This window comes from Phacochoerus africanus, chromosome 3, assembly GCF_016906955.1.
Source record: "Phacochoerus africanus isolate WHEZ1 chromosome 3, ROS_Pafr_v1, whole genome shotgun sequence".
NCBI classification, from domain to species: domain Eukaryota; kingdom Metazoa; phylum Chordata; class Mammalia; order Artiodactyla; family Suidae; genus Phacochoerus; species Phacochoerus africanus.
Window position 1 is genome coordinate 15,159,195 of NC_062546.1, and position 21,907 is coordinate 15,181,101.

Genomic DNA, 21,907 nt, shown 5'->3' on the forward strand with positions numbered 1-21,907 from the left:
TGGAGCGCGCCGCCCGCCGGTCCCGGAAGCGGGACGTGGCGAGCGGCGGGGTTACCAGGGGAACCGAACCGCTGCGTCTCCTCAGGTACCCGACGCTTAGGGGCAGTTTGGGTGGCTGGGCTTCTTCCTCCAGGGAGCGGCCGTGCCTCGGGTATGCACTTCAGTGGAGGATCGTTCTGTGGCCGGTCCAAGGCCCTTGGAGAAGTGCGAGGCAGGAGGAGGGAAGAAGGTTTCCACCGGCTGGGGTTAGGAGCGGAGGGGAACGTTTGGTATCGTTGCACCAGCAGTTGTCTTCGACAACTAGATTTTAATATGCCCGGGACACAGCTGGAATTGAATGGGCCTAATGCGAGGACCCCGAAACCCAACAAGAGGGAGGGGGTCTGGCTCTCACTTCAACACCCACCATTCTCTCCCAGGGGTTGCCTCTTGGCGTTTGAGGGCATCTGAAGGAAGATTCTGGGCTCCTCTCCCCAGACGGGTGATTCTAGGATGAGCTGGGCATGCAGGAGTTTAACAGCTGTGGAGTTCCCCAGAGCCTTAGCTCTGCATTAGACGTAAGAAGTCCCTGAATAGAATTGGATCTACTTATGAATGAATTACTTTTATCAGGTCGTAATATGGGGTAGTAGGAAGTGTATGAATTTTTTTGTTTTTTGTTTTTGCTTTTATTTTGTTGTTTTGGCCCATGCCGGTGGCAGGCAGGAGTTCTTGGGCCAGGAATAAAGCCCTTGCCACAGCAGTGACAATGCCTGGTCCTTAACCCACTGAGCCACCAGGGAACTCTGAAAGTGTAAGTTCTGCAATTAGAAAGATCTGAATTTAAATCCACTATAATATGATTAAGAACACTGACTATGGAATTGGACTGTTTCCTTTGTCCTACCACTTATTAGCTGTGACCCACATCTACTTCTGGGCCTCAGTTTCCCCATTGGTAGGTCACTCATAGGGTTGCAGTGAGGATGAAGTGTATTAATTCATGTAAAGTATTTGGAACTGTGACACTAGTAAACCCTCCAACAATGCTGTCATTACTATTATCAAATTCTAGCAACCGCCACTTAACTTAATGACCTTGGGCAATTTTGCCTCTAAACTAGTTTTCTTACGTTTATAAGATGATTGTGAGGAGGAGTTCCATGGTGGTTCAGTGGGTTAAGGATCTGGCATTGTCATTGCCGCAGTTCTGGTTACCGCTGTGGTGCAGGTTCCATTCCTAGCCCAGGAACTTCCCCCATGCCATGGGTGTGGCCAAAAAAAAAAAAAAAAGATTGTGAGAAATAAATAAGGTATATAAAGCACATATTGGATCATCAACAAATATCAATCATCTCCCTGCTCCAGTATCAGCCTTTTTTTTTTTTTTTTTTGCGTTTTAGGGCCGAACCCATGACATTTGGAGGTTCTCAAGTTAGGGGTCGAATTGGAGCTGTTGCCGCTGGCCTACACCACAGCCACAGCAATGCCGGATCTGAGCCTTGTTTGTGACCTACACCACAGCTCACAGCAACGCCAGATCCTTAAGCCACTGAGTGAGGCCAGGGATCAAACCTGCATCCTCATGGATGCTAGTCAGATTCATTTCCACTGAGCCACGATGGGAACTCCTCCAGTATTGGTCTTAAAACAATAAGGCAATTTCCTGGCACCAAACTCTTTGGCCCTGTTGAGGTTTTTGCCTTGAGCCTTGAATGTTCCTGCTCTTTAACTTTATGGGGCTAAGCAATGCCAGTGGACATTGTTAGGTATCATGGCTAACCAAAGTCATAAGCAGGATAGATAAGGAAAGGGAGTATAAATGGTTGAGACTACTATTTGAGTCATAGCAGCTGTTCTCTTGGTCATACAGTCCATGAATGGCTGTGTGAGTTAGAGGGAGCAAGATGTAGGTTTTCAGTGCCTTTGTATTAGTTTGGAACAAACTCAAATACTGCTTTTCTGCAGTTTTTGGATAGTTTCCTTTTTTTTTTTTAAGATTACAAAAATTTGTTTAACCAGACATTTCCACTTTGGGACTTTGATAAATGGATGGTTTCTAAGTAGTCCATTCCATTCTCTGTTTTCTAGGTTGCTAGTTTGGACAGGAGCCATGATGCATTTTATTAGCTTTGGTTATTTTCTTTAGTCGTGTCTCTAGTCCTTTCCTCTGTCGTTTCAGCTATAGCTGTGTCCTTCCAGAACCCTTTAGGGCCCTCTTTGATCCTTTATCCAATGGGTATCCCTCCATTTCCCTAGCTGTCTGTCCACTGATTCCTCATTGTTGTCCAGGGGTGTTGTGTACATTGCAGAGTTCCCATCACATGTGTCTGTGGGTAGTGCCAGGAACTTTCCCACAGGCTGGAAACCAATCACTTTTCTTCCTGTCAGGTGAAAACATCCTTGGGGATTATTGCGAAAGGGAAGACTTTGGGGCTGGGTTCAGGCCAGTTGCCCTTCCCTTGGTTGATATTCGGGCAAGGTGTACACATCTGGCCTGAACTGAGTTCCCATCTCAACTCTCCACATCACCATCATGTCAAGCTGCCTCTTCCTCCTGAAAGCACTTCTTGCTCTTCCGTCCATGGCATCCTGGGTGACTTCAGGAGAACATGGTGAGCTATCATTTGGGATCCCTGGCTACGAGTAACAGAAAATGACTAGAGGAGCAGTCATCCCCTGCCCCCTCCCAGAGTGAGGCTCCTCATTCAGGGAGGTGGTCTTCTCTGTAGGACAGAACTGGATGCATAGATTCTTTTTTTTTTTTTTTTTTGTCTTTGCTATTTCTTGGGCCGCTCCCGCGGCATATGGAGGTTCCCAGGCTAGGGGTCAAATCGGAGCCGTAGCCACCGGCCTACGCCAGAGCCACAGCAACGTGGGATCCGAGCCGCGTCTGCAACCTACACCACAGCTCAGGGCAACGCCGGATCGTTAACCCACTGAGCAAGGGCAGGGACCGAACCCAAAACCTCATGGTTCCTAGTCGGATTCGTTAACCACTGTGCCACGACGGGAACTCCTGGATGCATAGATTCTTGAAGCAGCCAGGATAGGTCTTCCTTCCTTCCTTCATCCCTCCCTTTCTTCCTTTTTTGGCACACCTGTGGCATGCGGAAGTTCCTGGGTCAGGGATTGAATCCTGGTTGCAGCTGCAACCTATGCCGCAGCTTCAGCAATGCAGGATCTTTAACCCACAGCACCGGAGCTGGGGATAGAACCCATGCCTCTGCAAAAACCAGAGCTGGGATGGAAACCAAGCCAGAGCTACAACCTGTGCCACAGCTGCAGCAACACTGTATCTTTAACCCTTAACCACCCACCAGCGAACTTCCTGTCCTGGCTTTATCTTCTCTGAATGAGGAGATGGGACTTCCGGTCTGATTTACTAGAGGTTCTGGCTTTTTCCTAGGGCTCTCACCCTACCTCTCTCTCTCTGAGGAACGGCTGGTCCATGAGTGGTGCTGGGTGCATGTTAGTCGCTATGTGGGAGGAGGGGAAAGTACTTGCAGAGATTATTTATTTAATTTTGTCTTTTTAGGGCCACACCCAAGGTATATGGAAGTTCCCAGGCTAGGGGTTGAATTGGAGCTGCAGCTGCCTGCCTACACCACAGCTCATGGCAACACCAGATCCTTGATCCACTGAGGGATCAAACCCTCATCTTCATGGGTACTAGTTGGGTTCATTGCCGCTGAGCCACAACAGGAACTCCTATTTATTTATTTAAAAAATTAAAAGAAAATTTTTTTCTTTTTATGGCCGCACCCCCAGCATATGGAAATTCCTGGGTCAGGGATTGCATCCCAGTGGCAGGTGCAACTTATGTTGCAGCTTTGGTAACACAGGATCCTTTAACCCACTGCACCGAGCTGGGGATAGAACCCATGCCTCTGCAGCAACTCAAGCTGCTGCAGTTGGATTCTTAACCTACTGTGCCACAGCAGGAACTCCGAGGGTTAAGTTTTTTATTTTATTTTTTTTGAGGGGGTTAAGTTTTTTAAATGAGAATAATCGTTTTTACCTCATAGACTTGTTGTGAGGATCAAGTGGGAGGCTCCTGGCACATGAGGAACATCAGTAAGTGTCACAGTGTGAGCGTTACTGTTCTTGTTGTTATGGTCTCTTTGCTTTAGCACCAGGGCCCAGAATCTTAAATGAACCCCAGGGTGTCCTTCCTTTGATTTCCCCTTTTGCCATACTAGTGGGTGCCACCAGGTTCCATTATCTCTTTTTGTGTGTGACTCTTTTGCTTTTCCTCCCTACAGCAGAGAGGAAAGGAGACTGTCCCAAGGTTGTTAGGAGACAATCCTTTTTAAAAAATTGTCTTTGAGCTTTATTGAGGTTATTTCCCCCTTTTTTTTGGGGGGGGCGGGCACACCCATGGCATGTTTATTCCCAGACCAGTGTTTGAACTGGCACCACAGTTGAGACCTGCGCCAGTGCCAGATCCTTAACCCACCGTGCCACAAGGGAACTTCAGGAAGCAATCCCATTTAATTTAACTTAATTTAATTTAATTTTTTCATTTTAGGACCATACCCACAGCATCTGGAAGTCCCCAGGCTAGGGGTCAAATCAGAGCTGTAGCTGCCGGCATACGTCATAGCCACTGCAAGTGGGGATCCGAGCAGCATCTGTGACCTACACCACAGCTCATGGCAACGCCAGATCCCCCACCCACTGAGTGAGGCCAGGGATCAAACCCACATCTTCATGGATACTAGTCAGATTTGTTTCCACTGCACCACAACAAGAACTCCCCAAGAAACAATTCTATTATTTTTTTTTTTGGCTTTTTAGGGCTGCACCCATGGCATATGGAGGTTCCCAGGCTAGGGGTCTAATTGGAGCTACAGCTGGGAAACAATCCAATTTTAAAAGGTTCATCACTGACGAGATGTGTCCAAGTATGAAGAAATACTGACAAATCCAGCAAAGTAGTAGGATATAAGATCAACATTCAGAAATCAGTCGCATTTCTGTACACTAAGAATGAAATATTAGAAAAGGAATGCAAAAATACAATACCTTTTAAAATTGCACCCCCAAAAATCAAATACCTGGGAATAAACCTGACCAAGGAGGTGAAAGACTTATATGCTGAAAACTATAAAACAGTAATCAAGGAAATTAAATAGAATTCAAAGAAATGGAAAGATATTACATGCTCCAGGATTGGAAAAATTAATATTGCAAAAATGGCCATACTATCCAAAGCAATCTACAGATTCAATGCAATCCCTATCAAATTACCCATGGCATTTTTCACAGAACTAGAACAAACAATCCAAAAATGTATATGGAACCACAGAAGACTCAGAATTGCCAAAGCAATCCTGAGGAACAAAAACCAAGCAGGAGGCATAACTCTTCCAGACTTCAAGGAATATTACAGAGCCACAGTAATTAAGACAGTGTGGTACTGTCACCAAAACAGACATACAGACCAAAGGAACAGAATAGAGAACCCAGAAATAAACCCAGACACTTAGCATCAATTAATCTTTGACAAAGAAGGCCAGAATATAAAATTGGAAAAAGTCTCAAGTCGTGCTGGAAAAACTGCACAGCTGCAGGTAAATCAATGAAACTGGAACCCACCCTCACACCATGCACAAAAATAAACTCAAAATGGCTTAAAGCTTAAACATAAGACAAGACACCATCAAACTCCTAGAAGAGAACATAGGCAAAACATTGACATCAGCCTTACAATTGTTTTCTCATGTCAGTCTCCCAAGGCATCAGAAATAAAAGTAAAAATAAACCAATGGGACCTAATCAAACTGACAAGCTTTTGCACAGTGAAGGAAACCATAAACAAAACAAAAAGACAACTTACAAAATGGAAGAAAATAGTTTCAAATGATGCAACTGACAAGGGCTTAATCTCTAAAATATACAAACAGCTTATATGACTCAACAGCAAAAAAGCCAACAACCCAACTGAAAAATGGGCAGGAGTTCCTGTCATTGCGCAGCAGAAATAAATCCGACTAGGAACCATGAGGTTGCAGGTTCGATCCCTGGCCTTGCTCAGTGGGTTAAGGATCCAGTGTTGCCATGAGCTGTGGTGTAGATCACAGATATGGCTAGGATCTGGCGTTGCTGTGGCTCTGGCATAGGCTGGTGGCTACAGCTCTGATTAGGCCCCTAGCCTGGGAGCCACCATATGCCACAGGTTCAGCCCTAAAAAAAAAAAAAAGAAAAATGGGCAAAAACATGAATAGACATTTCTCCAAAGAAGATATACAGATGGCTAACAAGCACATGAAAGAATGCTCAACATCACTGATTATTAGAGAAATGCAAATCAAAACCTCTATGAGGTACCACCTCACACAGGTCAGAATGGCCATCATTAATAAGTTCACAAATAACAAATGCTGGAGGGGGTGTGGAGAAAAGGGAACCCTCCTGCACTGTTGGTGGGAATATAAACTGGTACAACCACTATGGAAAACAGTATGGAGGTACTTTAGAAAACTATATATAGAATTACCATATGACCCAGAAATTCTACTCTTGGGCATATATCTGGACAAAACTTTCCTGGAAAAAGACACATGCACACATATGTTCATTGTGGCTCTCTTTACAATAGCCGAGACATGGAAACAACCTAAATGTCCATTGACAGATGAATGGATTAAGAAGATATGGTATATATACCCAATGGCATACTACTCAGCCATAAAAAAGAACAAAATAATGCCATTTGCAGCAGCATGTATGGAACTAGAGGCTCTCATACTCAATGAAGTGAGAAAGAGAAAGACAAATACCAAATGATATCACTTATATCTGGAATCTTATATAAAGCACAAATGAATCTTTCCACAGAAAAGAAATTCATGGACATGGAGAACAGACATGTGGTTGCAGAGGGGAAGGGGGAGGGAGCAGGATGGACTGGGAATTTGGGGTTAATGGATGCAAACTATTGCCTTTGGAATGGATAAGCAGTGAGATCCTGCTGTGTAGCACTGGGAACTATATCTAGTCACTTATGATGGAGCACGATAATGTGAGACAAAGAAGGTATATATGTATGTGTGACTGGGTCACCTTGCTGTGCAGTAGAAAATTGACAGAACACTGTAAACCAGTTATAATGAAAAAAGTTATTAAAAAAATACTGTTCAGGAGTCCCCATGTGGATTAGGGGTTTAAGGATCTGGTGGTGTCAGCATGCCATGGGTGCCGTCAAAAAAGAAAAAAAAAAAAAAAAGGACTGGTAAAGCAGCCACACTCCATGCCTCGTCCTCTGTTTTTGGCAGGCTTGTTTCTCAGGCACACGCCATCTTATTCTTGGTTTTAACTTTGCTTTGAAAAACAATAATTAAGTGCCTTCCATATTCTGAGAACTTTTCTAAAACATATATATATATATATATATATATACACACATGCACAAAGGATACCCAAACCGTAATGAATTGTGGTCTGTGGTCTAGGCAGGCAGGGGAAGCTGCCAGAAGGGAAATCTCAGCATCCCTTTATTTATAGGCAGATTCGAAAGCTGTTGGGTAATTCCCAGTTGCCATCGTCACTTGTAGGGCTCTCTATTCAAATCTCAGCTCGAAGTTCTGTAAAGAGAGCAAAACGGAATCTCCCCAGAGTTCTGAGACTCACACAGAGGACGGCCATCGTCTGTGGGACACGTGTCCTGTGTTGTTCTGGCTCTGGCAGATGGATTTCTTCTGCCCCTTACAAAGTCCCCATGACTGAAGTCTCCATTTATACATCATTTCTTCAACAACCATATATTGACTGTTTACTAGTTGCCGGATCCAGGGATGGGTTCTGGGTATATTCCGGGGGACATCCGGCTGCATGGAACTCCTAGTCTAGTGGGAGAGAAAGATATTTAACAAATAAGCATGTAAATATGGATAGTATTTCAAATATGGTAAGGACACAAAATAAAATGAAAGGGGGCTGAGAGAGAGAATAACTCGGGACTCACTTTAGATCGGGTGCTCGTGGGAGGCCAGGCTCAGAGAGTGACATTTAACCTGCAACCTGGGGTTGAGGTCAGCCAGGTGAAGGGTGTGGTGAACATTCCAGAGCGAGTGCCATGGTCTTGAGAAGGATCTTGCCACATTTGGGAAACAGAAGGAAAGCCAATACGGTTCGAAGGAGGGAGAAAATTAATCCAGGTAGCCTAGGGAGGTGGTCGTGGGGATGGAGAAAAGGCTGCCCAGTTGAGAAGATGGAGGTAGAAGTGACAGAACTTTCTGCTCGATTCCTTGCCTCCTCCTCGATTCCCTTGAGGGGGTCCCCAAAGGTATTATACATTAGGAGTTGTCTAGTGGCTCAGCGGGGTAAGGATCTGCCATTGTCACCGCTGTGGCTCTGGTTACAGCTGTGGTGCAGGTTCGATCGCCGGCCTGGGACTTCTGCATGCTGAGTGCCGCCAAAAAAAAAGAAAGAAAGAAAGAAAGAAAGAAATTGGTGATGTGTCTCTTGGCTGGCCCCTTCTCATTTTTCTTTTGTTTCAGTATTTTCATGGCTACTTTGCTTGTTTGTACTTCCAAATATATTTTATAATCATATTGTATATCCTCTCCTCCTCCCAGTACTGAGGCTACTTTTATTGGAGAGCTGTTGGATGTATAAATTAACTTAGGGAGCACTGACTTTTTTTTTTTTTGGGAGAATTGACATTTTCATAGTAATAAATTTTTGGGGGGGGTCATGTCCATGGCATGCGAAGATTCTGGGGCCAGGGATCAAACCCGTGCCATGGCAGTGAAAGCACTGGATCCTTAACCTGCTGAGCCACCAAGAAATGTCTCTTTGTTATCTCAAATGGGGTCTTACATTGTGTTTTCCATTATAGTTTTTTTTCTTTATTTTTAGGGCCACACCCAGAGCATATGGAAGTTCCCAGGCTAGGGGTTGAAATCTGCTGGCCTACACCACAGCCACAGCAACGCAGGATCCAAGGTGCATCTGTGACCTATACCACAGCTCATGGCAACCCCGGATCCTTTAACCCATTGAGTGAGGCCAGGGATCGAACTCGCATCTTCATGGATGCTAGTCAGGTACAGTTCTGCTGAGCCACGCTGGGAACTCCATGTTTTTTAAAGGCAATGGAACCATTCTCTCATCTGAGTACATGTGTGGCAGCATATTACAGTGAAAAGGCCTAGGTTTGGTGGTCAGAGCCCTGGGTTCAACCCTGAGCCTCACCAGTTACTGGCCTGTGGGTCCCTGGTTAAGTCTGCTTCTCTGAGCCTCAGTTCCCTTCTCTGTAAAAGTAGGAAGGAGAAACCTCAGAAGTTGTCATGATTCAAAGTATGTACAGTGTTCAGCTCCTATGGAACATTAGCTCCCTTTTTTTAAATTAATGAATTTATTACATTTATAGTTGTACAATGATCATCACAATCCAATTTTATAACATTTTCATCCCGCAACCCCCAGCCCATCCCCCCACCCTCCAGCCTCTCTCCTTTGGAAACCGTAAGTTTTTCAAAGTCTGTGAATCAGTATCTGTTCTGCAAAGAAGTTCATTCTGTCATTTTTTCAGATTCCACATGTCAGTGAAAGCATTTGATGTTGGTGTCTCATTGTCTGGCTGACTTCACTTAGCATGATAATTTCTAGGTCCATCCATGTTGCTAAAAATGCTGTTATTTCGTTCCTTTTAATGGCTGAGTGATATTCCATTGTGTGTATGTACCACATCCTCTTGATCCACTCCTCTTGTTGATGGACATTTAGGTTGTTTCCATGTCTTGGCTATTGCAAATAGTGCTGCAATGAACATCGGAGTACATGTGTCTTTGTGAGTCATGGTTTTCTCTGGATAGATGCCCAGGAGTGGGATTGCTGGATCAAATGGTAGTTCTATTTTTCAGTTTTCTGAGGAATCTCCATACTGTTTTCCACAGTGATTGCACCAAAAACATTAGCTCCCTTCACCTTGCCTCCTAGAGCGGCCTTCATCAGGAGTACAGTTTTGTTTGTTTTTGGCCACAGCGTGCAGTGGCTTGATGTGGGATCTCAGTTCCCAGAGCAGGGAGTAACCCAAGGCCACAGTGGTGAAAGTGCTGAATCCTAACTACTAGACCGCCAGGGAACTCCCAGGAATACAGTGTCTAACCAGCCCCTTTATCAGGAGAATCAGGATCATTTTCTCTTCCCTTGGTCACGTCAGCTCTCAGATGGGAGGGTCTTTCCTTCCAGCCACTCCTCCCCAGGTCGCAGGCCCTTTCCCCTCTGTCTGTGGCTGGCTTCAGCAGCTCCCTTGGGCAGCCTGCCCATAAGGGAGAATAGAGGGCTGTGCTCCTTGCCAGGACTCTTGAGGTCCTACTCTGGAACCAGAGCCTGGCAATCTGTCTCACGCGATTACTCACTGTCAGCTCGTGGGGCCTGGCACAATCTTCCCAGTGTTTGAAGGTGATGGCTGAATGGCCTCGGGGCTGAGGGTGAGGCTGGCACTCAGGCCAGGCACCTCTGTGAGCTGTTCTGGGCCCTGGCCAGCCAGCCCAGGTAGGGCTTCCTCTTTCCTTTGAGCCAGGCAGGCTAGCACAGGGACCTCCCTGAAATCTCCTGGAGCCCCCTGGTCCAGAGGGTTCCTAATCTGGTGGGAAGTGATATTGGCTGCTGGGTTATTAGTTAATTACTTTTCTCTGGCTCCAGTCCTGGGGAGGAGGGCTGGGCCACTTACCCAGCAGGACTGGCTGCTCTGCTCTCCTTCCGGCTCTGAACACTTTCTGCTTTCTTTTAGCCCTGATTTGCCAGAGCTTTACTGAGGCCTGTGCTGTCTGTTTGATAAGTAAGGTGGACAGTTGGCACGGTGCCCAAGGGCACAGGGCACATCCTGGGACCTGCTCCCCTGAGGCAGTTCTGGTCTCAGCGTGGGTCTGAATCCTGGCTCCTCTGCTCTCTTACTATGTGGCCTTGGGCAAGGTTTTTCTGTCTTTTTTTTTTTTTGGTCTTTTTAGGGCTGCACCCACAGCATATGGAAGTTCCCAGGTTAGGGGTCTAATTGGAGCTATAGCTGCCGGCCTACGCCACAGCAACGCAGGATCCGAGCTGCATCTGCGATCTACACCACAGCTCACTGCAATGCCAGATCCCTGACCCGCTGAGTGAGGCCAGGGATCAAACCCGCATCCTCATGGATACTAGCCAGGTTCTTAACCTACTGAGCCACAGTGGGAGCTCCTGGGCAAGTTTTTTTCATCTCTCTGAACCTCACTTTTATCATCCTTAAAATGGAGATAAGGATATTTATCTCCTAGGGTGGTAACACAGTGTCCGTCCATTTGGGCTGGCGTAACAGAGTACCACGGACTAGGTGGCTTCTAAACAACAGTAATTTCTTTCTCACAATTCTAGAGGCTGGGAAGTCCAAGGTCAGGGTGCCAGCAGATTCAGTGTCCAGTGAGGGCCTGCTTCTCAGTTTGTACATTATGGCATTTTTGCTGAGACCTCGTGTGGCAGAAGGGCCATAAGGGCTTAGTGTTCATGAGGGCGTCAGTCTTCTGACCTAATCAGCTCCCCAAACCCCACTTCCAAATACCCTCACGTTGGGGATTCAGTTTCAACATATGAACTTTGGAGAATATGAATTGTCTTAGGAGTTTCCGCTGTGGTGTAGTAGGTTAAGAATCTGACTGCAGCAGCTCGGGTTGCTGTGGAGGTGTGGGTTTGACCCCTGGCTCTGCACAGTGGGTTAAAGGATCTTGTGTTGCAGCAGCTGTGGTATCCATGGGTTGCAGCTGCGGCTCAGTTTCGATCCTTGGCTGGGAGACCTCCATATGCCTTGGGTACCTCAAAACAACAACAACAACAACAACAACAAAAAACAGACTTAACCATGCCGTTGAAAACAAGTATATACGTATGGAGGTTCCCAGGCTAGGGGTCTAATCGGAACTGTAGCAACTGGCCTACACCAGAGCCACAGCAACGCGGGATCCAAGCTGCGTCTGCAACCTACACCACAGCTCACGGCAATGCCAGATCCTTAATCCACTGAGCAAGGCCAGGAATCGAACCTGCAACCAAATGGTTCCTAGTGGGATTTGTTAACCACCACGACGGGAGCCCTGAAAAGAAGTATATTTAAGAAGCTCGTGCAAAATGTGCCAAATAACAGTCAACAGCTCCTATAGTTTTGCCCAGCACTTTGCTGTTTAGGCTCCCTCCCCACCTCCCTGAAGCCTGGCCTGCGTAGGCATTCACTCACTTGTTTCTAGATGGATTCAGTACACATTGAGCGTCTACCCTACCTGGCATTTAGGCATCGAGGGGTGAGCAAGGCAGCCACGGTCCTTGCTCTCCTGGAGCTCGCCCTGTGCTCTGAGACTCAGAAAATAATCACAGACGAGCAATGATAACCCCCGGATGTGAGGAGTGCTCTGAAGGGAACGAAAAGAGGAACAGAGGAGGTGTCATTTTAACTCAGAGAGTCAGAGCTGGCTGTTTGTTGGGCAGAGTGCCATGAAGAGGGAACTGCGGGGCAAAGGCCAGGGGACAGGGCTGGGTTTGCTAGGAGGTGAAAGGTCAGTGTGGTTGGAGAAAATAGATGGGGAAGGAAGTTGGTTCCAGCTGAGGCAGAGCCCAGGTTGGGGGCTCACCGGGACCTCTGTCTAAGACTTTAAGGGGGGCTGTAAAAGCAGAAGAGGCCTGGGCCATTTTTCTTCTTTCTTTCTTTCTTTTTTTTGGCTGTGCCCGTGACACATGTAACTTCCCAGGCTAGGGATCAAACCTGCTCCACAGAAGGGATCCCAGCCACAACAGTGACAATGCTGGACCCTTAACCTACTGAACCACCAGGGAACTCCTGGTCCAGTTTTCATTTTAAAAAGACCACTCTAGGTGTTCTCTTGTGGCACCGTGGTTTAAGGATCTGGCATTGGCACTGCAGTGGCTTGGGCTGCTCCTGTGGCACAGGTCTGGTTCCTGGCCTGGGAATTTACATATGCCATGGGCGTAGCCAAAAAAAATTAAATAATAAAATAAAAAGACCACTCTTGGGAGTTCCCGTCGTGGTGCAGTGGTTAACGAATCCGACTAGGAACCATGAGGTTGCTGGTTCGGTCCCTGCCCTTGCTCAGTGGGTTGACGATCTGGCGTTGCCGTGAGCTGTGGTGTAGGTTGCAGACGCAGCTCGGATCCCGCGTTGCTGTGGCTCTGGCGTAGGCCGGTGGCTACAGCTCTGATTGGACCCCTAGCCTGGGAACCTCCATATGCCGCGGAAGCGGCCCAAAGAAATTGCAAAAAGACAAAAAAAACCAAAAACAAAACCAAAAAAAAAACCACTCTGGGAGTTCCCGTCATGGCTCAGCAGTTAGCAAACCTGACTAGTATCCATGAGGACGTGAGTTGGATCCCGGGCCTCGCTCAGTGGGCTAAGGATCCAGCATTGCTGTGAGCTGCAGTGTAGGTCGCAGGTGTGACTCAGATCCCGTCTTGCTGTGGTTGAGGTGTGGGTTGGTGGCTTCAGCTCTGATTCGACTCCTAGCCTGGGAACCTCCATATGCTGCAGGGGTGGCTCTAAAAAGACAAAAGACAAAACAAAACAAAACAAAAAAAAACCCCACAACAAAACAAAAAGACCAGGAGTTCCCGTCATGGCTCAGTGGTTAACGAATCGACTAGGAACCATGAGGGTGCGGGTTTGATCCCTGGCCTCACTCAGTGGGTTAAGGATCCGGCGTTGCCGTGAGCTGTGGTGTAGGTCCCTGACGCGGCTTGGATCCCGCGTTGCTGTGGCTCTGGCGTAGGCCCGTGGCTACAGCTCCGATTAGACCTCTAGCCGGGAACCTCCATATGCCGAGGGAGCAGCCCAAGAAATGGCAAAAAGACAAAAACAAAAACAAAACAAACAAAAACAAAAAACAAAACCCAAAAAGACCACTCTGCTGATGTGTGAAGAATGGACAGGGGAGGGTAGTAGATGACAGGGCAGTTAAGGGGCCCTGTTGGCAGGCAGGGCCAGGACCAGGGTAGGGTAGTGACAGAGCAGATGTGGAAAAGTGGCAGACGTGAAGCACTTTTGAAGGTGGAGCTGACTGGACTGGGGAAAGAAGTTAGCAGAAGTGGGTGCTGAGGAAGAGGAAGTGTTAAGAAGGGTGCTGGGTGACAGCGGTCCTCTGTACAGAGAAGGGGACAACTATGAGAGGGGGAGGATCTGGAGTGAAGATGGCCTAAGACTTGTCCCCTTTGGCTTCCGCATGGCCCCCTCCCATCGTGTGAAAGTTGACTCTTCTTCATCCCCCGGGCCCCCGTGTTTTGCTTCTTACAGTGTGGGCATTATGTCCTTTGTATGGACTGATGGTCTGGGCTCCCTGTGTGTGTGGGGTCGCCTTTTCCTGAAACCTCACTGCTGGTTGTACAACAGAGTTGCCACAGCAGGCCTGAGATTGATCTCAGAAAGGCCTGCTCACAACATCACCTTGGCTGGCTTCTGGGCATTTGGATTTTGAGAAGGTTCCTACCACCCTAACAAATAAGAGTGGTACGTGCGGAGTTCCTGTCGTGGCGCAGTGGTTAACGAATCCGACTAGGAACCATGAGGTTGCGGGTTCGGTCCCTGCCCTTGCTCAGTGGGTTGACGATCTGGCGTTGCCATGAGCTGTGGTGTAGGTTGCAGACGCGGCTCGGATCCTGCGTTGCTGTGGCTCTGGCGTAGGCCAGTGGCTACAGCTCCGATTGGACCCCTAGCCTGGGAACCTCCATGTGTCGCAGGAGCGGCCCAAAGAAAAAGCAATAAGACAAAAAGACCAAAGAAAAAAAAAAGAGTGGTACATGCCAGGCAGAGAGTGTCCATGTGACCAGTCCCCAGGAAGAACCTGGAGTCACTAATGAGCTTCCCTGGTACAGGGCACTCGGCACGTGTTGTCACAGCTCCGTGCTGGAGGGACAAAGTGCATCCTGGGAGACTCACCTGGGAGACGGCTCTTGGAAGCTTATGCCTGATTCCTTTGGACTTTGCCTCATGGACCTCTTCCCTCTGATGATTTTGCTCTGTGAATTTTTTTTTTTTTTCTGCTCCTTGGCATATGGAGGTCAAGGGCAGCCAGGGATGACTTCCGAGCCTCAGTTGCAACCTACCCCGGGGAATTGAATCCTCATCCTGGTGCTGCAGAGACGCTGCCAATTCCATTGTGCCACAGCGGGAATTCCTGCTTTGTGTTTTGGGGCTGTAATAAATCATGGCCATGCGTACAACTGTGTGCCAAGCTCTGTGAGTCCTAGTGAATGCCCGAACCTAGGAGTTGTCCTGGGGGCTCTGGACACACTGGTTTATAAGTTTCCCCAACCTCTTAAACAGTCAACCATGATATTCTTTTGTGGCAGAATTGAGCTGAATGTCACCGTTGATTTGTCTTTGATCCTTGTGGGAACGGAGGGGATCATAACGATGTGGGTTAAAGGGCACTAGACTGGGAGTTCCCATTGTGGCCAGTATCCAGAGCACGTGGGTTTGATACCTGGCCTTGCTCAGTGGGTTAAGGATCCGGCGTTGCCAAGAGCTGTGGTGTAGCTCGAAGACGAGGCTTGGATCCCATGTTGCTGTGGCTGTGGCTTAGGTTTGACCCAATTCTGTGACCAGTCCCTCCTATTTCTACATGTCTGTCTGTCTATTTACAAGAGAAGGGAAGTAGGATTGAGGGCTCAGAGGGATCTTCTTGGCCTAAAAAGTTTTGGAATTTCACATTTCTGCCATGTCCTTCCCTAGCAGGTTTGGAACTGGGGCAATGGTAGAGACAAAGTGTGAGGAGTTCCTAGGCTTCAGCTTTTTGTTCTGCTTTTTTCTTTTCTTTTCTTTTTATGGCCGTGCTTGCAGGATATGGAAGTTCCCAAGTCTGGGATCAGATCGGAGCTGGAGCTGCTGGCCTACGCCACAGCCACAGCAACACGGATCTTTAACCCACTGAGTGAGGCCAGGGATCAAACACCCATCCTTACGGACATTCTATTGGGTTCTTAACCCATTGAACCACAACAGGTCTCCTTTTTTGGTGAGAGCTTGAGATCTTGGCATTGGGGTGTATCTGGAGGCTAGGGATGGCTATCTGGCTATCGTTCCTATTTCTTAGTCTCATTCCTGCTAAGATAACTGTGAGGTGACTGGAAACCATGTGATTTGAGGAACTGAGCTTATCTAGCCTGCTGAAGCCAAGACAGTGAAAGGCAAAGGATGTCTAAAGGGATTGGCACGAGCCATGTTTTTGCCAGGTCTCTGGGGCTAGGAAAAGGACCAGTGGAAACAGATTTCTCATTCCTAAGCCTGTCTAGCTTATGTAAGGATGGCACGGTCTTCCTTGGAGAGAGTGAGGCCCCTTTAATTCCAGCTGTTCAAGCTGAGAGTCAGGGATTGTTTGGCAGGAATTCAAGCATCAGACAGGTGGTCGGACTGGGTAAGCCTGCTGGGCACTGGTCCCAGGGGATGGGCTCTGACCCTCCGGGCTTCAGCCTTTCCTCCAAGGGTCCTTTCATGGCTTTGAATAGTTGACAAACCTCAGGGGCCTCAGGGAAGCCAGGCCTGGGGGGCAGTAGAGCTTTGATCTCTGTGCCTGGTCCTGGGGATGAGGGTGAGAAAGTCAAGTGCTCCTGGCATTGGTTACTTCGGAATCGGGCACAGCAAAATGGTGACACCTGAGACGTGTTCTCTAGGCCTCTGTTCTCTAGGGGACAATGTGTAACTCCATGAGAAGTTTCTGTTGCTGGTTTTTCTCCCAACCACGGAGATTTTTTTTATTCCCAGCCTTCTCAACTATGGGATAAAAGGCTTTGTTCTTTGTTAAATGGATTTTAGTATTTGGCAAAGAGGTGGGGACATAAATCTGGTGGTTACAGTAACCATATTTTCTGAATGAAAACAAGACACATAGTTGTGACTCCATCTAACGGTGGCGTCAACTACTTGAAATAGGGGCTATTTAGGAAAGTCCTAGGAGGGCCAGGTTATTCTACTTTAGTAGTAGAATAACCTGGAACACAGCTGCGAGTGTTCTCCTTGGAATCCATCATGCTGGACTTCCTGGAGCCAGCCATGTACAATCGAAGGTACACGTTCCTTCTCAGAGGCCGTGGGCCAGTCCTGCTGTGGTTTTCTACAGAGCCTTTCATTGCTCTGTCATTTTCTCCTCCACTTACTTGAACTAAACACTGAGAGGAATGAATCGTGGCGAGTGGGTTTGGTTTGGATGTGACTTGTTGGGTGCGCCTGATCCCGAGGACCTGGCCTGTGGCCCACATGTTTTAAGGATGGGGTAGTAGAAAGACTGCTTCATTGCAAACCAAGAGGCCGTTTGATCCTGCTTGGCCACTGACTCACTCTGCAGTTCAGGGCCAACCCCTTCTCTTCCCTGAATTTCATTGTCTTCCTAGGGGCCGAAAAAGGGTACATCACGAATGTGTTTGGCTACGTGCTGCAGCCAAAAATGAACCCAACAGGGATTCTTCTTTCTCACATATCGAGGTCCTGAAGTCAGCACCAGGGCTGGTATGGTGGCGCCACCCTGAGGCTATTTCTCTCTTTCTCCTTTGCAATTCTTGACTTTGTCCTCATACTGGTTTCCTCCTGGTGGAAAGAAGGCTGCTCTGATTCCCTGTCTGTCTTTGGACTGGAAGAAGAAAGAAGCAGGAGGGCAGTTGGACAGGTGTATTCCATGAATCAACAATGCAAAAAATGTCCCAGTTTATGTCTTAATTTGTGGTCACTGCTAGTTATAAGGGGATATGGGGAAAGCAAATCATTTTAGCTGGCTGGGCTCCTTGCCTCTCAGAAAAAGCCTGGTGTTCTATTAACAAGTGTTTCAGTTATCTATTGTCCCATAACAAACCATCCCCAAACGTAGGGCTTAACACAACAACAGTTCACTCTTTCTCAGAGTTGTGTGGGTTGGCCGGACTTGGCCAGGCAGGTTCTTATACCCAGGGGCATAGCTCAGGTCCCTCATGCAGGTGGGAGCTTGGTGGCAAGCCCACTGTGACTGGAATGTCCACATGACCCCTTCTCCTCCAAGTTCTCTCTCTGGGGGCATCTCATCACTCGGCAGTCCAGCCCAAGCTGCTTTATAGCATGGTGGCTGGTTTCCAAGTGGGAGGGTTCTAAGGGGACAAGCCCCACTTTGCAAGTGTTGATCAAGCCTCGGCTTGCACCACCCTTGCTGATGTCCTATGGGTCAAAGCAATTCACCCGGTCAAGCCCGGGGACAGCATGGGAGGGGGCTACCCAAGGGCATGAATTCCAGCAGCTACCTGTGTTGATGCTGACCTCAGTAAGCAAGGAGGGAGGGTGATGGGGGGTGGGGGGGGCGGAGACTAAGACGTTTGCCACAATGTGTTAGACCTCAGCTGTGCTTTTCAAACTGTGAGTCTGAAAATCGATTAAGTATTTTATGGCCAACATTAAAAAAGGAAATAGAGGAGTTCCCATTGTGGCTCAGTGCTTATCAAATCCGACTAGGAACCATGAGGTTGCGGGTTCGATCCCTGACCTTGGCCAATGGGTTAAGGATCCAGCGTGGCCGTGAGCTGTGGTGTAGGTCACAGACACGGCTCGGATCTGGCGTTGCTGTGGCTGTGGTGTAGGCCGGCAGCTGCAGCTCCAATTGGACCCCTAGCCTGGGAACCTCCATATGCTGCGGGTGTGGCCCTAGAAAAAGACAAAAAAAAAGAAAGAAGAAAAAGAAATAGAATATGAAGGATCAGCATTGCATATAATATATGTATGGACAGAAATATGTACATTCTGGGAGTTCCTATTGTGGCTCAGTGGAAACAAACCTGTCTAGTATCCATGAGGACGAGGGTTCAATCCCTGTTCCCGCTCAGTGGGTTAAGGATCTGGTGTTGCTGTGGCTGTGGCATAAGCCAGCAGCTGCAGCTTCAATTCGACCTCTAGCCTGGGAACTTTCATACACCATGGGTGCAGCCATAAAAAGCACACCCCCCCAAAAAAGAAAAAAAATACGTACATTCTGAACATACATATGAATTAAATTCACATGGGACACAGTGGAAGATGTATTTGTGCTCAGAGTCCCAATAAAGACAATGCGAAGAGCCGGGCTTGAGCACCTCCGGGCCCCAGTGCTGTGATTCTATGGCAGAGTTTGGCGGTGAATGTCCTACTGACCCCCTACCGTGTGAAGAGCTGTGTGATGGGGATGCGTCCTGTCCCCAGGGACATAAATGCTGCAGTACTGGCTGTGGCCATGCCTGCCGTGGAGACATTAAGGGAGGTATGTCGGCTCTTTGGGGAAGACATCCTTGAATGCTCCTTGGGTCCCAGAGGTGGTTTGGGAGGGAGCTGTCCGTGGCCTTCTCTTTCTCTTTGTTGGAAGAGTCAGGGTTTTCATTCTTCCAGTCCTCCTAGCCCCTGAGGCCAAAGCAACCCTCCTCCCAGGGCCGAGGGGCCTGCCCATGTTGGCCCCTGTGATCATATGTCACAGACCAGAATCCCCTTCTAGGCAGTAAGGGCCTAGAGGTGGTCAGAGTAGGCATGGCTCCTGGGGAAGGTCCTTCTGTTAGAAGTAGGATTTGATCGAGAGGAAGCCAGTGTGGGCTAGTAGGAAGCCCAAGCATAGCAGCAGGTGCAGTGATGGTCTGGGAGCCTTTCTCCTTGTGCACCCCACCCAGCCCCACCCTCAAACTCACAGAGGTATCAAGCCCCAAGACATCCTTAGAGGCACCCCTGTGGGACACTGTTTGGAAACCATTAGTCCAGATGCTCTCTCGGGGCCGTGCAGGTACTCAGCTTCTCCAGCTTCAAGGTTTTCCAGCAGATCTTTGGTTGAGAGTCAGGGATTAATTCATCTGGTCTCAATTCCAGATGGGAACGTGGACTCATGGAGCCAAGCGTCCTGTCTTCATACCCATGCCTGTTTACCCCACAGGGCGGGGCGGTGACTGTCCCAACATTTTGGTGGGCCCGTGCATCGTCAACTGCTGGGTAGACGAGAACTGCCAAGCCGGGGAAAAGTGCTGCAAGTCGGGCTGCGCCCGCTTCTGTGTCCCGTCAGTCCTGCTGACCCAGCTGGCCCCGAACCCCAACGGGACCGTCAGGTCTGATTCTGAATTTGGTGAGTACCGTCTCTGGATGTCAGTAACAATGGGTGTAACTGCTCTGTGCAAAGCACTGGCCTAGGGGCTGGGTGGGGTCTCCAGACAGTCAAGACAGTTTTTGCAGAGCTCCCGTCATGGCTCAGCAAAAACGAATCCGACTAGTATCCTTGAAGACACAGGTTTGATCCCTGGCCTTGCTCAGTGGGCTAAGGATCCGGTGTTGCTGTGAGCTGTGGCATAGGTTGCAGACGAGGCTTGGATCCCGTGTTGCGGTGGCTGTGGTGTCGGTCAGTGGCTACAGCTCTGATTCGACCCCTAGCCTGGGAACCTCCATATGCCGAGGGGGGTGGCCCTAAAAAAAGGGGAAAGTTTTGGCCCTGGAGTCTAGTTGAGGAGAAAGATCGTATGTCACAGACCAGGACCCTCCCATCTTCAGTAAGGGCTTAGAGGCAGTCGGAGTAGGCGTGGCTCCCGGGAAAGGTCCTTCTGTTAGAAGGAGGATTTGATCTGAGCCCTAAAGGCTAGGTAGGGTGTGACCAAGGAGGGTAGCACAGGGAACCTGCTGGACAAGTGGTCTAGTGACTGTCAGCAAAGGCACAGAGGGTGGAATGTATGTGACATGTTTGGGGAGCAGGGGTGGGGCGGTGAGCCAGCGGGTAAGGGAACAGATAAGCTTTTCTTCTCTCTCTCTTTTTTTTTTTTTGTCTTTTTGCTATTTTTTTGGGCCGCTCCCACGGCATATGGAGGTTTCCAGGCTAGGGGTCGAATCGGAGCTGTAGCCACCGGCCTACGCCAGAGCCACAGCAACTCGGGATCCGAGCCGCGTCTGCAACCTACACCACAGCTCACCGCAACACCAGATCCTTAACCCACTGAGCAAGGGCAGGGACCGAACCCGAAACCTCATGGTTCCTAGTCAGATTCGTTAACTACTGCGCCACGACGGGAACTCCAGATAAGCTTTTTCTGGTAACAGGAAATAGAAGACTGATCACTAAATCTTCAATGCCAGTTTATTTATTTATTTATTTAGGGCTGCAGGTGTGGCATATGGAGGTTCCCAGGCTAGGGATCTAACTGGAGTTGCAGCTGCCAGCCTATACCACAGCCACAGCAACGCCGGATCAAGCTTCGTCTGTGACCTACACCACAGCTCATGGAAACACTGGATCCTTAACCCACTGATCGAGGCCAGGGATTGAATCTACATCCTCATGGTTACTAGTCGGTTTTGGAACCTCCTGAGCCACAACTTCAATGCCAGTTTAGACTGGATCGTCCCTGGGAAGCAGGGAGCCACTGAAGGCTTTTGAGGGCAACCCATTTCAAACTACTCCAGGGTAAAAGGAAGAAAAAACATGTTGGGGATCTGGAGCCAGGAGGGCCCAGTTGTGACCCGGTGTTTCTTTATCTTGCAGAGATCCCGGTGCCCTAGCTGTCCTGGTGTCCTGGGGGCTCGTCCTAGCAGCCGGGAAAAAATGATATCCTGGAGCTTTGGACACTTCCAGAAACTTGCCTGGCCCTCTCTTCTCTGTTTCTGCTCCTGCTGCTGCCCCGAGCATAGGAAACACAGCCCCGGGCTTGGGCAGTGGGTGTGCAGTGGTGCTTTTCCCCAGTAAAGGCTCGTGCTGATCCTTTTGTCTGTGCTGTGTGAGGGTGAAGATGAGGAAAGAGAGTGGTGGGTCTGAGTGTTGCTGTGGGATCATGGGACTGACGGATCGAGGGAGAATGAGGGATCCATTCTTTCTGAGAACCCAAAAAGGGGTGCTGGTTGGATGTGGCTGGAGGAAGACGGGTGGAAGCTAAACCTGGGGTGAGTTGCCATAGGTGTCTGTCTCAGGCTCCAGGAGTAGTCAGGCCTCTTTATTTTTATATTTTATTT

General features: G+C 48.5%; 1 protein-coding gene across 4 annotated transcripts; it reads left to right on the top strand.

The window, feature by feature from the left end:
- The first annotated feature begins 5 nt into the window (after nt 1-5).
- Nucleotides 6-21,659, top strand: WFDC3 (WAP four-disulfide core domain 3). 4 transcript variants are annotated; one of them, XM_047771006.1, is made up of 5 exons: nt 6-85; nt 2,371-2,594; nt 18,999-19,202; nt 19,857-20,042; nt 21,444-21,659. In XM_047771006.1, exons 3-5 carry the CDS (start codon nt 19,064-19,066, stop codon nt 21,458-21,460), a joined length of 342 nt encoding a protein of 113 aa, XP_047626962.1. In that variant the 5' UTR covers nt 6-85; nt 2,371-2,594; nt 18,999-19,063; the 3' UTR covers nt 21,461-21,659. The 4 variants fall into 4 exon arrangements, with proteins under 4 accessions (XP_047626962.1, XP_047626961.1, XP_047626964.1 ...); XM_047771005.1 differs by having other exon boundaries at nt 19,071-19,202; XM_047771008.1 differs by lacking the exon at nt 2,371-2,594 and having other exon boundaries at nt 8-85.
- Nucleotides 21,660-21,907: the final 248 nt, after the last annotated feature.

Coding starts and splice junctions, on each gene's coding strand:
- WFDC3 (XM_047771005.1), top strand. CDS start 2,516: ATGTCAAGCTGCCTCTTCCTCCTGAAAGCACTTCTTGCTCTTCCGTCC. Junction 2,595..19,070: donor GGTGACTTCAGGAGAACATG/GTGAGCTATCAT, acceptor ATTCTATGGCAG/AGTTTGGCGGTGAATGTCCT. Junction 19,203..19,856: donor CCGTGGAGACATTAAGGGAG/GTATGTCGGCTC, acceptor TTTACCCCACAG/GGCGGGGCGGTGACTGTCCC.